This window comes from Epinephelus moara, chromosome 4, assembly GCF_006386435.1.
Source record: "Epinephelus moara isolate mb chromosome 4, YSFRI_EMoa_1.0, whole genome shotgun sequence".
Lineage (NCBI taxonomy): Eukaryota > Metazoa > Chordata > Actinopteri > Perciformes > Serranidae > Epinephelus > Epinephelus moara.
In genome coordinates, this window is record NC_065509.1 from 18,819,537 (window position 1) to 18,834,987 (window position 15,451).

General features: G+C 41.4%; 1 protein-coding gene across 1 annotated transcript; it reads left to right on the forward strand.

Annotated features, from left to right (window-relative positions):
* The first annotated feature begins 6,868 nt into the window (after nt 1-6,868).
* Nucleotides 6,869-15,171, forward strand: si:ch211-153b23.7 (uncharacterized). Its single transcript, XM_050042196.1, has 7 exons — nt 6,869-7,127; nt 10,670-10,820; nt 11,272-11,415; nt 13,225-13,353; nt 13,472-13,720; nt 13,979-14,104; nt 14,499-15,171. The coding sequence occupies exons 1-7, from the start codon at nt 6,985-6,987 to the stop codon at nt 14,724-14,726; spliced, it is 1,170 nt and encodes a 389-aa protein (XP_049898153.1). The 5' UTR covers nt 6,869-6,984; the 3' UTR covers nt 14,727-15,171.
* The last annotated feature ends 280 nt before the right edge of the window (nt 15,172-15,451 follow it).

A 15,451-nucleotide genomic window follows, 5' to 3' on the forward strand; every position in this document is an offset into this window, starting at 1 on the left:
TATGCTTCGGCTCAAACAGGTATGGCTCTGGGTCTGTGTCCGCTACAAGAAACTCTTCAAAATCGCGTTCAAAGTCGTCCATTGCAGCTACTATAGTCCGGAGATATTGCTAGGCTAAATAAACAGCTGAGTTTTGTTTACCGGCTACGCTGTCAGTCAGTGTGCGGGCTGGAGATTGGTGGAGCAGAGAGGGGAGGGCTGTCCCGCTGGGTACTGTAAGTGAGTATGTGTGTATGAAGTGTGTGTGTTATGCTAGAAGAGTCGGAGTTTGGGACGGAGTCTTTTACCCCCTGGAGTGCTCAAATAAACTGGCCTTTTTCCCGAACGCTTCTCTGGTCTCCTGCTCGTGAGTGATTCATTACAATATCATAAGTATCGTAGATTTCTAAATAAATATTCACCTGAAAAACTCATGTCTGCGCAAGGCTTTTTGTCCCTACGAGGCCACCGTCATTTACCCGACGGGAGGGGTGAGCGAGTGAGCCCTGCAATCTAGAATTTGACCACTGATGTCCCTGTTTTCAATGGTTTTCAACCCATTTTACACACTGGCCCTTTAAAACTGAACATATCCATAGTTTGCATACATGTATAAAGCTAACATTTTCTTCTAGTGACTGGGCTGTGTGTGTGCAAGTGACTATAAATAGACAGTCCCTGAGTTTATGGTATGAAAAGAACATATCAGCCAGTGCAACAATATGGCTCATTAATGGGGTTTTTAACAGTTTTTGACAACAATAGAGCTCTATGGCACAGAGGACTAAGATGTATCATTTTGGTGTTTTTATGGTATTTGATGACCAGCATCGTTCTCAACTAATTTTGCAGTCCTGTAAATTGTCAACCACCAAAAAGTTCAATGCAACAGAACCAGAGATATCATCTTGTTTATAGCTTGTATTCCACTTCCTTGTTAAACACTGGCGCCCCCATTGGAGGACCATGCCCCCTTGCAATACAGTTACTTGGGGAAAAAATGAAAGCTGATATAAGTGTTTTAAAGAGGCTTTGGCATGCTCATTTTAAGCTAGCGCAAAGGTAGTGGTATCTTGTTATGTTGGATAACATAAGGTATCCGTTCGTACCGACCATGTCAACGTAGCTTGTCGGGAAGGGTGCTAAGTAACGCTTCACAGTAAGGCCAAATTTTGGCGAGGGAACAACTGGCATGGCCATTTTCAAATTGGTCCCTTGAACTCTCATCTCAAAATGTCTGAATGAAAATGAGTTCAATGGTTACCCACGAGTCTCCCCTAAACTTGAGAAGGCTTGTTTCCAGCCAGTAAATGTTTTGCTCCTTACAATCAATGTACTCTTTCACATTAAAGCTCTCTATATTTTTTTTAAGGACAACCAGCCCTTTTGAAGAACAGTGAATCATCTAACATGTACAGATACATAACACATTAAAACAGGATTGTTGTGGAACTATTTGGTGTGCCACCCCAGGATTTTCCAGTGGCCCCATCTGGCCATCCCTCTGACAGATTTCTGGGGCTGTTTTCAAAACTTGGCATCTGCATTAAGCCACAATGCCTCCACCAAAAATTCTGGTGCACTATTTGCTGTTTGTTTGTTGCTGCTGATGTAGCCTCTAACCGCTAGCCTCTGGCAGAGATGAGGAACAGGCTGCAGAGGTCAGAGAGATTTTGCGCAGCTCCCTCTGAAGCCACAGAAGGCTTTATAAAAAAAAAAAAAATCACATATGTAATAGCACTCTCTAACACCTGTAAACAGACTTTGATGTGTGAAAGCAGTGGAGTTCCCCTTTAGAGCTCTTATGCACTGAATGTCAACGGTCTTTAATGCCATAAAACTGTAGCAGCTTGATCAGTTTTAGAGCTCTGAAGTTATCTGATTTATTTGTTTTGAGTAGTTCCTCTCTGTCAGCCCTTGTACCTGCCTGTCAACACTTCAAGCTTCATCTCTAACAACGTTTTTTAGCCTCTTTTGTCTCTGACTTTGCAGTAATCTTTTTTATGTCTCTAAATCTACAAAGATGTGCATATTTTGTTGTTGTGGGGTAATACCTTTGAATGTGTTACACAGCGCATCAAGACATGCGTTGAATTTTAATTTAGAAGCGCTGCTGTCTTCATCTGTACAACAATCCTCTATTTTCCAATGACACTGCCCACATAATAGATTCTGTGTTTGTTTTTCATACGGTTGACACCAGGTGTAACACATTTCTCATGAAACACTGCAAGCAGCTGAGGTACCCTGACCTTACTCAAGCTGGAAACAGCACGAGTTTGCTTCATGCTTTAAACACAAGCTTCTTTTACATTCCTAAGCTTTTCTTTTCATGCTAATATTACCAGCAGGGGAAGGCCAAGTGTTCCGTCAGACGCTTAATTAAAGAGCCTTTTATATTATTGACAGCTTCTACATTTAAAGTGGCCTTCAGTTGCTTCGGTTTGCATGCTAGCACATTCATCTTCTGTGGAGGACAGATGTTTTAGGCCTCATCTCACGCTCTCTCTCTCATTGCTTCCTTCAATCTTATGTGATGCACGCAAATCAACTATTATATCTTAAAAATTCAAAACAAAATTAACGTGGCAGTTGGCCATGCATAAGAAATAACTTTGTTATAAAGCACTGCTTTTTGCAAATCTATGTGGAATTCAGCTCCGGTCTTTTCTTGACTTGCTAGTCAAAGCAGTTAAATAAGCGATTCTGCTGCTCTGGTTCCCGAGAGTTGTAGCAAAGTAATTCAGTGCTTGAAGTGTGTGTTTGTGTGTATTCCAACGGGTGCGAGCGAATGCAAGCTTGCATGTTTGCTGCCCTGTGAGTCATGTTCTTTTGTGGTAAACCACAAGAGGACAGCTTAATGCATTGTAAAGTTTTGACAGAAATTCTCCAGAGCCTACACTTCCACTCTCACACTCACCCACAGTCATGCGACTCACACACACCAGTGCTCATTTATTTTGATAGATCCTAGCTGAGACATACAGGGATGCACTCAGTCACTGAACCTGGAGCAATTGGTCAAATGCAGTCATTGGCCCTGGTTGAGTCGGTCAAACTATTGCAGCTGGAGGCTAAACAGGTGAAGCAACTGTTACGAACAGCTCCGCAGAGAGATTGTGTGCTCAAGAGCCCAGTTTGGTGCACTCCAGTTCAAAAACACCAACTTCCTCCTTTTAACTGCCGATGAGGAATTCAGCTCAGGTACATATAGGAGTGGCAGTAACCCAGGAGAACCTTCCACCTCTCAGTTGTCCTCACTCCATGGGACACTCTCTATTCCTCTCCACGATCTCCTGTTAGACTAAAAATCAATCCCCCAGTGAAGCAGCAGCCCATTTGTCCTTGACTTTGACAGAGGCTTGGGTCAATAAAGGCACTGCATCGCTACTCCCTCGTTGGGCCTCCCAGCAAAGCCTCTGCTTGGCACAGCAATACTCTGACTGCCGTCCATGATAGATGGCACAGGCATGTGAAGGGAATCACTGGAGCAAGCCGGAGCTTCTGGGCAGCACTGACACATTTTGTTGCCTCTCCTGCTTTTATCTCATGATGGTGCATCAGATGGTAAAATGACGGCAACTTTGGCTCTGTCCTCTGGATACAGCACTACATAACACTACAAATGCATCGCATTATTTCTACTTTGTCCACTAGTGTGAAGGCTGCTTGCAATAATCTACTGTTGTTGTCTGAATTCAGGTGCTAGGGTCAGTAATTTAATGGAAACTACTTCTTAATGACTATACTATCCTTTCCATTGTGAATCACAGCACTGTGTAGTTAGTTAGTTTGTTTGTTTAGCTAGTGAAATGGCTCCACTACTTTGGTCCAGACTGAAATTTTTTTTTTGCCACATCAAGAACAAATTCATATTAACAATGACAGCCTGGTGAGAGGTAAAGACTCTTGAGCAAAGAAGTAGGGGCTAATAGAGGAATGTCAAAGGTAAGAAAAAAATACAGCAGCACACATCCAAACATTTCCAACACACCAACTACTTACAACCTCAACAAGCGTAACATGTGACAACAAGCGTTACACAAATGACATGCAGTCTAGCGCACAAGCATTGGGCAGGTAGCGAGCAAACAACTATTGGGTGGATTGCCGTGAAATTTGGTAGCCTACGCACATTCATGGAGCACATAGGATGAATACTAATGAGCTCCACTAGCAGCACTCTGATGTTCACATTTGTTGTTTTAAATGAAATGTGTCAACAGTTATTAGATGGACTGCTACTGATATTTGGGATACACATTTTGTCACCCTCAAGATGAATTTTAATCACTTTATTGATCCCTGACTTTTCACCTAGCGTTTTCATTTCGTCTGATACTTTGGTTTATGAAAAATACCTGCACAGCTACTGACATTCCCATCAGCCTCAGCTGTACTTTGTGTTAAGTGCTATGTAGCAAATGCTAGCATGCTACTACGCTAAACTAAGATGGTGAACATGATACAAGAGATATGAGACTATTGACATCTTTGATTTTGGATATCGTTGTATCGTGATATGGCATAAATGGTGTTTTGTCCCTCATTTTAAAGGCTCCATTACAGCAAAGTGATATAAATGTATGAACTTACCAGACTTTTCTTTCAGTTTTAACACTTGCCATAACCCACTTTGTCAATATATCCACTATATTAATTATTACTGATCCAAAACAACAGTCATCCCCACAACTTTGTCACATCAGAGAGGGTATTTGGTCAGAAATATTGCTATGTTCAATTTTATCTCCCAGACCTAGCACAGTCGTATAGGGCCAATCCCAATTCTCTCCCCTTAAGCTTACCCCCTCGTCGCCAGATAGATTCCCTCAACGATGAAGGGGTAGTGTTGAGGGGTAGGGAATTTTACCTACGAATTGGGACACCACTTCATGCAAATTAGCGTAACAGACGTGTTCACCTACGTCACGCGTATCTTCGACATAGGCTTCGTGGAGAACTCTGTAGATATTCATGTCGGCTACATCGTGAATGAGCGATTTTCAAGCATTCATACTCTAACTCAACGCTTACAGATAACAATGCATTTGCAGAAACATAACACATTCCAACATTTTGGAATTTTTGCATGCTTATTTGCGAAAATAGTACTTACAATTGTGCGATGGCTTTCTCATGGAGGCTGCCATCTTCCTGGAAAACTTGCCTGGCTGGATAGTTTCGCAATGCATCCTGGGAAATTCAATCTTCCCCTCAGTTGAGAAGGGTTCGTAAGTGTGCATCGCACGGCCCTTCAAATTAAGTGGGGATTTTAAGGGCTGAAAAGCACTTCCCTAAAGTTTGGGGCACCCTAGCCCTTCGCGAGAACATGCAAAAACAAGGGCTAGGGCCAATTTTGAGGGGAAGTGTGAGTACTGGGACGAACCCATATCGCGTATTGAGACATAGCCTTAAAATACCGTGATATAATTTTCAGGACATATTGCCCAGCCCTTGAATGCAGAAGATATTATCACTGTGTTCCTTTTAACTAAAAGGTAAAACTACACAAATTGCAAAGTAACAACAGCAGAACTCTGCGGGCTAACCTCCGTCTCTAACGAGCTCTACTAATGGTGTTTTGCTGTATCTCCAAGGTAATGTAAAGTGATGCTGTTAAGATCTGCTGCATTCCAAATCACATAGTTTCTCTTTTTACTTTAAATTTTGTGCTACGGACTGCAAAAGATATATAAGCAAGAGGGTCAAAATTCAGGGTGCTGCTGTCATGACCAAGTGGTAAATCCCAACTTCCATTGAATCCATTGAAAGAGTGTCCTCATACAAGTACATCATTTTTTTAGAAAGGAAAAGAAAGAAAGAAAAACATATAATATTACCACCTCAAATTTTTCCTGAGACGGGGCTTTTTCTCATCTTTCAGGCTTTCTCAGAGTAACTTGCTACATATAATGGATTTTTTTTGTACATAAATAGCCAAGTCAGTTTTTTTTTTTGTATAAGCCATGTTTTAAAAATTCTTTCTGTCTTTGTTTTTCTAAACAGAATACTGCCTGGTTCTCACTGACAAGGACAAACTGTAGTGATGCTGACAAGTTTTACTGACAAACTCTCTTTACCTCTGAGCTCATGTAAACTATGAGAGGTCTTCATTAGCTGAAGAGCTGGATATTTACATCTGAGCCACTGAACTGCTTCTCTTCTTACATTCAGAACCTATTTTGAGGAAAATCCTTCACCACAAGTGGACTTGACTGTCTTGGACTCAGTTGTTGGAGGAGAACGTGTAGCAAACGAGGTTGGCAAATTAATTTCCTTAGTGTTAATAAAAGACAGCTTAGCCTGACTTAGAGGAACATAATTACAAAAATCCTTTAATTTACTTGATTGTCCCTTGGATGAACATGTGATTTCCTAATTAACCTGCTGCAGCCCACTTCCCTCAATCCCAGTAATGAGCATACTGGTGAATGCAATCAGCCTGACCCTATCATTATTTGTCATGAATAAATGTATGTGTTACCATTATTATCAATTACATGTTCTGCAATTATGCATATCTATTCAGCTCCCCCGCTATTAGCTCTTTCCTGAATCGCTCATTTAAAAACACAAGACAACAGGCAACACGTTCAAGCACAAGCATAAGCGCACAACATGAACACACACACCAGACACTTCCTACACTGCGTGGAGTTTCCCTGGCTCTCCAAATAATGTCAGAACCAAACAACGTGTCAACTGTGCAAACATTTTAAATACTGTACAGTCACACTGTGTAAAGTACAAAATTTTTGAACAATTTACCACAGTGGGACAGGCCCCTCTTTAACATAGAGCTGAAACAGTTGTCAGTGTCACTTCCTATTCTCATAACTTTGCATCATGTGGCTCTTGTCTCGGCTACTTCCTCTTTTGCTACGTATCAATACTGACTACACTATTTACGTTCCACCACATCCTCAGCAGGCAAACTTCGGCCCGTGTGTTTGGCAGCGTGTTTAATTTTTCTTTCATGAAGATTTGACGATCTGATCAGTCATGGATGGAGATGTGCTGTCTCTGTCGTCCTCCTCATCGTTGTCATCCTCAGCAGCGGCAGAAACACAGAAAGATACTTCACCAAAGAGTGACAGCAGCCTCGCTCAGAGCCAACAGGATCGCAGATCAACTCAAGAATTATGGTACGTATGTTTCTGCTTTCAGGGAAGGACACAAAAACAGGAACATGTAACAGTGTATTCTGTAACAACTGGATAATTAGATAATACCATAGAGTTAAATCAGCACCTCTCTGAGTGTCAACAGATGTTAAACATTGTACAGACAGTATATTGTATTGTATTGTACAAGTATTCCTGTATTTGTGTCAACCCCGTGTTTCTACCAAGCTTCCTTAAATATACAGTTTAAAACTTTATGAGCCAGTGTGATAGACTGGAAGGTTTCATTTTTGTTATTGTCTGATAAAACTGTATTAAACTCTAGAGACTGTTTGACACCCACATTATGGATAAATTATATTTCTTATCACGTTTTCAGAGATGCTCAGAGAGTTAATTAAAGTTCAATGAGAGGAGGAATAAAGAGAGACTGCGGAGTTTCCCATGAGGTCATAAAGATGAACGCTCCAGTTCATTATTTCACAACACTGATACTTCATCATTTTGGGGGGAAAAAAATTGCTGATAAAATGATATTAATTGTATAATGTCAAGCCATCAACCTGGAATGGCTTTTTTTCTATTATGGTCACTTCTTTTTTATCTAAATGACTAAAAGACGTGGTTTTTATTGTGGGCAGACTCGGTAAATGCCGTGACCACACTACCTACACAAGATTAGTCGGCCTTAAAATAACCATGTTGAAATAGTGAAACTCCACACTTCTGTCCTCTGTAAGAGGATCTGACTGTGGCCGTTGTCCAGTTACGCATAGAGACGTATCTAGAGCGATATTTGTCAGGGTTGTTACCAGCAAGAAGGAAAGATATTATCTCTCTCTTTATCATATGCCATGACAGTGAATTACCATATTGCTGCTGGAAGCAGTGGCATTTTGGTGTCCTTCCAAGATGGCATACGATTGAAAACTTTGTGAAAACTGGGTCAGACAGTGTGTATATGCTGTCAGAGAAGCCGAAAGAGAAAAGGCTGTGCATCAGAGAGACGTGGAGCATGGTGTGGTCCCGATAGGATGGCTGAATACACAGTGCTGACTTGCCAAGACAGGGTATTGGGTGTGGGTATGTTAGCATTTTGTGCTCATACTGGCCCCGCAAATTAGGCTCCATTTCATTTGTTTCATTTCAGCTTCTGACTTCATCGTACACGTCCAAAACTGCAGAACTGTCGGTTCTGTGTGGATAGTTCACTCATTAGTGGCCACAAACAGCCTTCTCTAAAGCTCTTTCCGGCCTTGTTGAACTTGATGACAGATGGTACAGAGTGCAGATTTGGACAAATATTCTGACTCTGGCTAAACTTTTTTTGTAATAACTCTTTTTGATTATGTGCTGAGACTATTTCACACAAACTGCACTCTGTCTCTTGAAAATAGCATCTTATTTTGTGGAGAACACAACCCTCCCCTAGGATAATATCTTTTCTGAAAGTGTCATCTTCAGGAAACAAGAAAAATTGCCTTAATCTTGGCTTTGTAACGGCACATTTTTCAACATTATACAGAGATTTTTATTTGTTTTCTTAAAGAAATTGTTCAGAATTTGGAAAAATACGCAAATTACCTGTCTTGCTAAGAGTTACATAAGAACACGGATACCACTCTGATGCCTCTACATAACAATATACGACACTAAAGTTGGCAGCCAGATATCTTAGCTAGCATGAAGACTAGAATCGGAGAAACAGGTAGACTGTTCCAAGGTAACAAAACTGGCCTAGCACCTCTAAAGCTCTCTAATTAACACTTTATATCCTGTTTGTTTAAACTTGTACAAAAATCAAAGTGTAAAAGCAAGTTGCAGTTTTACAGTTGCCCAATATTAGAGAGAATCGTAAACTCATTACGCTCCGTTTCCATCTTCAGTCGGACATTGCGTCCACTTTAACTGATTTCTGTGTGGGAGGGGGATTTGATTTTGACCAACCAATCACTAAAGACCAACAAACCTGCCTGAAGTCCGCACTGATGCAAACATGCCAACATACCTGTTTTGCTGGGCTTTTAAGAGTGGAAGTGAACAAAACTACAATGCTGGGCAATATTGAGAAGACTTGTTGATTTAGAACAGCCTTGACGGCAGCATCTATCTTGTCCATAGTGCTCGCCACTGCTAATACTCCTCATTGGTTGCGGCACCACTTGACAACATTTGATAACAGCATTAGTCCCGCCCATGGTGCTGATAGGCTAACAAAGTCCCCCTGAACACTCATTGGTCTTCTTTCATTTTAACTAAGGAACCGCCGTTTCTTGTCACAATGCCAGACAATCAGTCATCTCAAACTCTGGGGAGATTCAAAGGTCTGCCCCCAGGAAAATTTTACAAGTCATCACTGTAAAGTTGCTAGGCAGCCACCAAAAACTCCAGAAAATCACTGCCCCCAGCCTAGAAATAGTCCCACACACACACATCCCCACACACACATACACACATAACCCCCTGTAAAACCGCAACTTGTTGGAGTTTTTTCTTTGTTTGTTTTTTTAATCTCTAGAAAGAGCCCATTCAGGTGTTACTCTGTTTCCTGTGTTATGCTGCGCTAATGTGGTATCAGTCTCTCTCAGAAAAAAGAAAGTACTCATATTTCCCCAAAAATTTTGAAATGTTTCTTCAAGCTTGAGAGGGTGACTAATTTCCATTATCACACAGAGGCCTCGGAGATACATCGGTATCTTGTTTGGAGTATATAACCTGTAAAGAATTAACTCCTTATATGAAATTTTGGCATTAAATAACCCTGCATCTTCCCATTTGCACTGCCTTAAATACGACTCTCTGAAATTGTGTAACACCGGTTTTCACATAGCAGGACACTGTACGTAAGTGGATGAAAGCGTGTGTTTGCGAGGGAGTTTAGCCTTAAGGGGGATGAGAGGTGATCGCAGATTGTGATTCTTTGTAGTACTTAGCTCGCTGAGGTTACAGCAGTCATACAGTATGTTTGTGTGAGGAAGGCCTGGGGGCTACATGCAGAGTAGCGTGTTCTTCCATGAGCAGATTCCCCCCCGGGTTTTAGATCTCCGCTGCATCCCTGTCAGCTATTCCTTTCAGACAAGACCTCACAACAGGGCTGGTGGAAATGAAACTAGTTTGACTAATTAATCTCCGCACATGTTTTTTTTTCTCTTTTCTCCGAGTGGTTCAATAGAAATCAACATTTTCCAGGGATCATCACCCAAATTGTTTCCAGAGGGTATCGATATGCAAACATGTGTAACACGATAGTAAAGAGAGATTATGATTGGCTGGGACTCTAGGTGCAGAGAAATGCACCACCAGCACTGTGTGTGTCTGAGTGTCTTGAGTGCATAATGTGACTGTGCATGCATGTGTGTGTGTGGGCGTGCATAATAGCTCCGATTCGATTCTCTGTAAGTGCACTCTATGCGAGTGGGTGTTTAGAAGTGCTCTGACGTTCTTTTGTGCGCACATGTGTTTGCTTATTAATGGAAATCCTCTGCTAATGTTCTTCATCATGACTTTATTTATGGCACATATACTCTCTGTAACTGTATCTGTGTGTCGGTGTGTGTGTGCAGGGTAGAGGATGCGAATCCCGTGGGTGGCAGGCTGCTGTCCACAGAGGAGCAGGTCACTCTGATCACAGAGAGTATGACTGTCACCTCCACTGACCAAGAGAAACTGCTGCTGCTCAACAAGAACACTGAGCTGCGCAGAGTCAACAAAGAGGTACAACATCACCTGAAACCGGTGCACATTCTCCACAGGTCCTCATTTGTATTGCTGATGTTGGCAATTACATTTAGTTCTCTCTGAAAACCAGAGGAGGACTGTGGGCGTTGTGTGAAAACTGCTGCTAAGCTGTGAAGAATCATCATTAAAGTTATACAACCTTAGCTTCTTGATTTTAATTATACGTTGCTCAATAAAAAGAGAAAGAGACGAGGCAAAGTGATTCTCTGAACTGATGTAAACTGCAATTTATTTAGAGAGCACACACGAGTATTGAGTGAGGAGTGGAGTACCTCACCTCACTGACCTAAATTCACTTCCTGATGCCTACGTTGTTGCAAGGACAGGCTGAGAATGACGATGGTAATGATGGAATGAATGATGCTGTGGATGGCTGCAGTGGAAGCCGTGGCATTGACGATAATGTGATGGTGACGCTGTGTTTCAGCTCATGAAGCTGAATGAGGAGTGGGACCAGGTGTACCGCACGGCCACGCTGGGTCTTCAGCACAGACTGGAGGCGTTGGAGCTCGAGAACACTGCCATCAAACAGCTCAACAGCAGACTGCTGCTCAAAGTCGAGCACCAGCAGGTAAACACACAACAACACTGCAAGTGTAGATACAATATAAGGGGGAACTCCTGAACGGTAGGAGGCAGCACAGTAGGAGGCAGAGATGTGACCAAGTCAGAAGTATATCTCAAGTCTAAACACTCAAGTCCCAAGATCAAGAGTGCTGGGTAGAGTACTGACAAATCTATACTCAAGTTAAAGTCTTATAACTCCCATAATGAATTACTCAAGTACAAGTGAAAGTTACCCCACTCAATTGAAAGTTAAAATGTATCTAGTTAATTAATTACTCAAGGTACAAGTTACTTTCTGTCCAGGCTGGTGCAAAATAACACTTGTTTTGGTGAGCAGGTCGGCTAATCAAACAATTAGGGACAGTCTATACAATTATGATATGAGTAATCTCCCACTCTTTTGCCAACGCTTTCTTTCTACTCCTCACTTCCTTATCATAACATTCAAGATAAATGTTGCACGTGAAAAGTTAACATAGCTAACATTAGCTAGCTAACTCATTTTCACCTACAGCATGTGCAACTTACTTCAATGCAGGGTCTTCTCCAGAAAAGTTGTTAGGCAGGGTGGCTGGTATCTTTTTTGATGGAGGCAAGCAACACTTTACAATACGGCTAAGTTAAATCAAAATAAGTTCTAAAATACACTGTAATGTTACCATCAAAATCAAAAAGTTTAGCTAACTGGTAACGTTTACATTAATGCTAACAAGCTTATCTCACTGACTTGTGTTGAACGCCCTGTTAGCTGTGGCTGTCATGAGGTCAGAGGACTCTGTGCTGTTTGTGTGTGTGTGTGTGTGTGTGTACTGCCAGTTTCATTTTCATTGCTATTTATAACGTTAGCAGGGTGTTTTTCCTGACTTGCCAGGCTACTGTAGTTTAAAAAACAGCTTAAAAATAAATTTTTGAACAATCCACGATGCATTGGGTCAACTCAGACCGGGCAGGCTGTCTGGTTTGCAGTAGAGGTGCTCCTCACGTGCTCTCCCCACTTCATTTGATCGCATTTAGAGCAGACTCATTGTAACAAAGGTATTATGGCAAATTATGTGAAGCAAAATGTAGATCACTGGCTCAAAAATATACTTGAGTACAGCAGAAATTCAGTTTAATAGAAGGAACAATGGTAATATTACATTAAATTAAAAAAAATCACAAATGCTTTTTAAAATTTGTATTTATTCATTGAAACAAGTTCAGTAAAAGTTAGTTAACTGTTAAGCTAACGTTAGCTTAGCATTAGCTCGCTAATTATGTTAATATTAGCCTTGACTCACCTTGACAAGTTGTTGCATCTCCGTCTGTAATTTCTGACCTGCACGTTTTGCATACTGAAATTAGTTTTTCGTTTACCACCATGAAGTTTTTTTTTTGCCTACACAAACAAAATTATCTTCTGTATAATTTTTTCCAACTGGCACTCAGTAGTGTAACATTAGTTCTTCATGGTTCTCCTGCAGCTTGATCGGATGCTGTCGGATTGGATTCGGGGAATTAAGTGTCGAAATTAATTGGTTCTTGGCACACTTTTAAATAATATACTTTTAAATCTTTGGGCTTGAGGGGAAGGTATCAAGTATTTTCAAATCAAAAGGCTCAAGTCCAAGTGAAGTCACAAGTCACTTGTGTTAAAGTCCAGGTCAAGTTACAAGTCTATTTTGTCATGTCGAATCTAAAGTCATAAAATTTGTGACTTGAGTCTGACTCAAGTCCAAGTCATGTGACTCGAGTCCACACCTCTGGTCAGATATATAGATGGTTGAAGATAATGGATGTGGTATGTGAGGTTTACCGCTGTGTTTGATTACAGAGTGCAAAGGAGTACTATGAGCAGGCGTTGATGCAGGAGCTGAAGAAGAACCAGGAGCTGCAAGAATACATCAGACTGATGGAAAGCAAGATGCACCAGCCAGACAGAAACTGCACACCTGCCAAACAGGTATTATACCTGTCTGTATGTCTGCACACCTGATCAGTTTTTACATGTTTATTTCTGTATATTCTTTCATCTATGACTCGAGCATGGTTCATTAATTTCTCTCATGTCGTTACCACAGGGCAGCTTCAGTGCTTTGACACACGGCTCTGTGTCGGGCCCCACCACTGATCCTACCAAAGGTCCCAGCCTGTCCTACAGTCGCAACTCTGGATACAACCCCTCATCCTCCCTTTTTCCAGATTCTTCCAGACTGGAGGCAGAGCAGCCAGTAAAAAGCCAGAGGAGCAGTACCTCACTGGGAGCACTGGGAGACTCCCAGCAAGAGGTGCAGGATCTAAAAGAGCAGCTGAAGACTCTGCAGTGTCAGGTGGGATGCTCTCTTCATCACAGCATCAAAAACTGTTGCCATTTCTGATGTGATAAGAGCAGAACTGATGTCAACTCACTGTTGCCAGGGAAAGATTTGGTTAATGCTTTAACTTGAATTAGATGGTAAACTGCACCACCAAGTGGTAGCTGTGCGCTGCTCCGAGATTTGCTTGCAGTGAAATAAGAAAGTATCTGCAGATCACAAGATATGGCTTGGATATTGGCTCACTGCCATATTGATGTCTTGTGTCAGCAGACCCAGATTTATGAGGCAGAATATCAGACAGAGCATAACGACCACAAGCACACACTGCAGGAGAACCGCAGGCTGAGGAAGAAGCGGGAGGAGATGCGCCAACAGGTGGCACTACTGCAAGAGCAGGTAGTGTGTTTGGCTGTCTGTACAAAAATGCACAGAAATGCACCCTCTGCCGAAAGCACACACTTTCACAGACATGCGCACTCACACTCAGACATTATTAAACGTGTCTGTGGTATCTTGACCCAAGGCAGCCGATGATTCATGAAGTGCTGCAATTATTGTGTTAATCACAAAGTTGGACTGGTTGAATTGGAGAGTCTATAATTTAAATATGGTTAAATATGTGTGTTGGTTGTGTAGTGACAGTTTAAATATAGTGTAGTGATCTAAAATAAAGCCTCATTTACATTTTTAGTTTTGACTACATATGGGGATGAATCCATGTTTTGTCACTGGAATCTCACGAGCTTGTTTTGTTTTGATTTCACTGTCTATGGTTGTGACACTGCCACAGCTGAAGGTTTACGAGGATGACTTCCGACGGGAGCGGTCTGACAAACAGATGCTGCAGCGGCTGTTGTTGAAGAAGACGCCTCCAAGCAAGGACCCTGTGCTCGTCCACCGCTGCAACAATGAGCAGCAGCCACCAGGGGGAGACAAGAGGACACAGAGTGGAGAGAAAAGGAAACAGCACCACCCACTCTGCCCCAAGCACCCCAACAGGGACAAAGAGTCAAATTGAGGGCTGGAGAACAACAACAAACACACATTTGTACATGGTTAATTCAATTTTAATTATATAAGTTTAGCACTCCATTTTTTTTTTATCATCCCTCACACTCACTGACAGCACTTTTATCTGATTAATGTAGACAAATTAACGTTAATGTTTCTGGAAATAGACCAAGATGAGCAAATTTGTGGTCACATGTATTGTTTACTCTTTTTAGGGTTCTGCTTTATAATGAAGAAGTCTTACAATTATATTGTAGATTAAAGTCTGCAATGTTTTTGTGTATATTAATCATTATAACAGAAACAGTTGGCGAGTTTGGTAAATATATATACTACTTTATAACTATTTATATTTAATATATCTTTCCAATAACTTTCCTTATAGTTAATGTTTTGTTTACTCTGACTTTTATTACTATCAAAGCTACTGAAAATAGTCCAAATAATAAAATCAATATTAATAACTGATTTAAGTGTGCTGGTGTTTCGTTACCTGCTTCAGCATCTCTGCGTCATAAGAGGCCACCCAGCTTATTTCTAATAATAGTTTAATTATTCTTTTCTTTATGTGGTGCATTACTGTGAAGTCTGTAAAAATAATTTCCTCTCAAATGTCTTGGCTCATTAAAAAACAGCCACAACCACACAGTAAAAGTCAATGACATCAGAATGTCAGACAAGGAAGCAGCATCTGGGTGGGTATCCCCCTGAACAGCTGTTGAGGGGCAGACG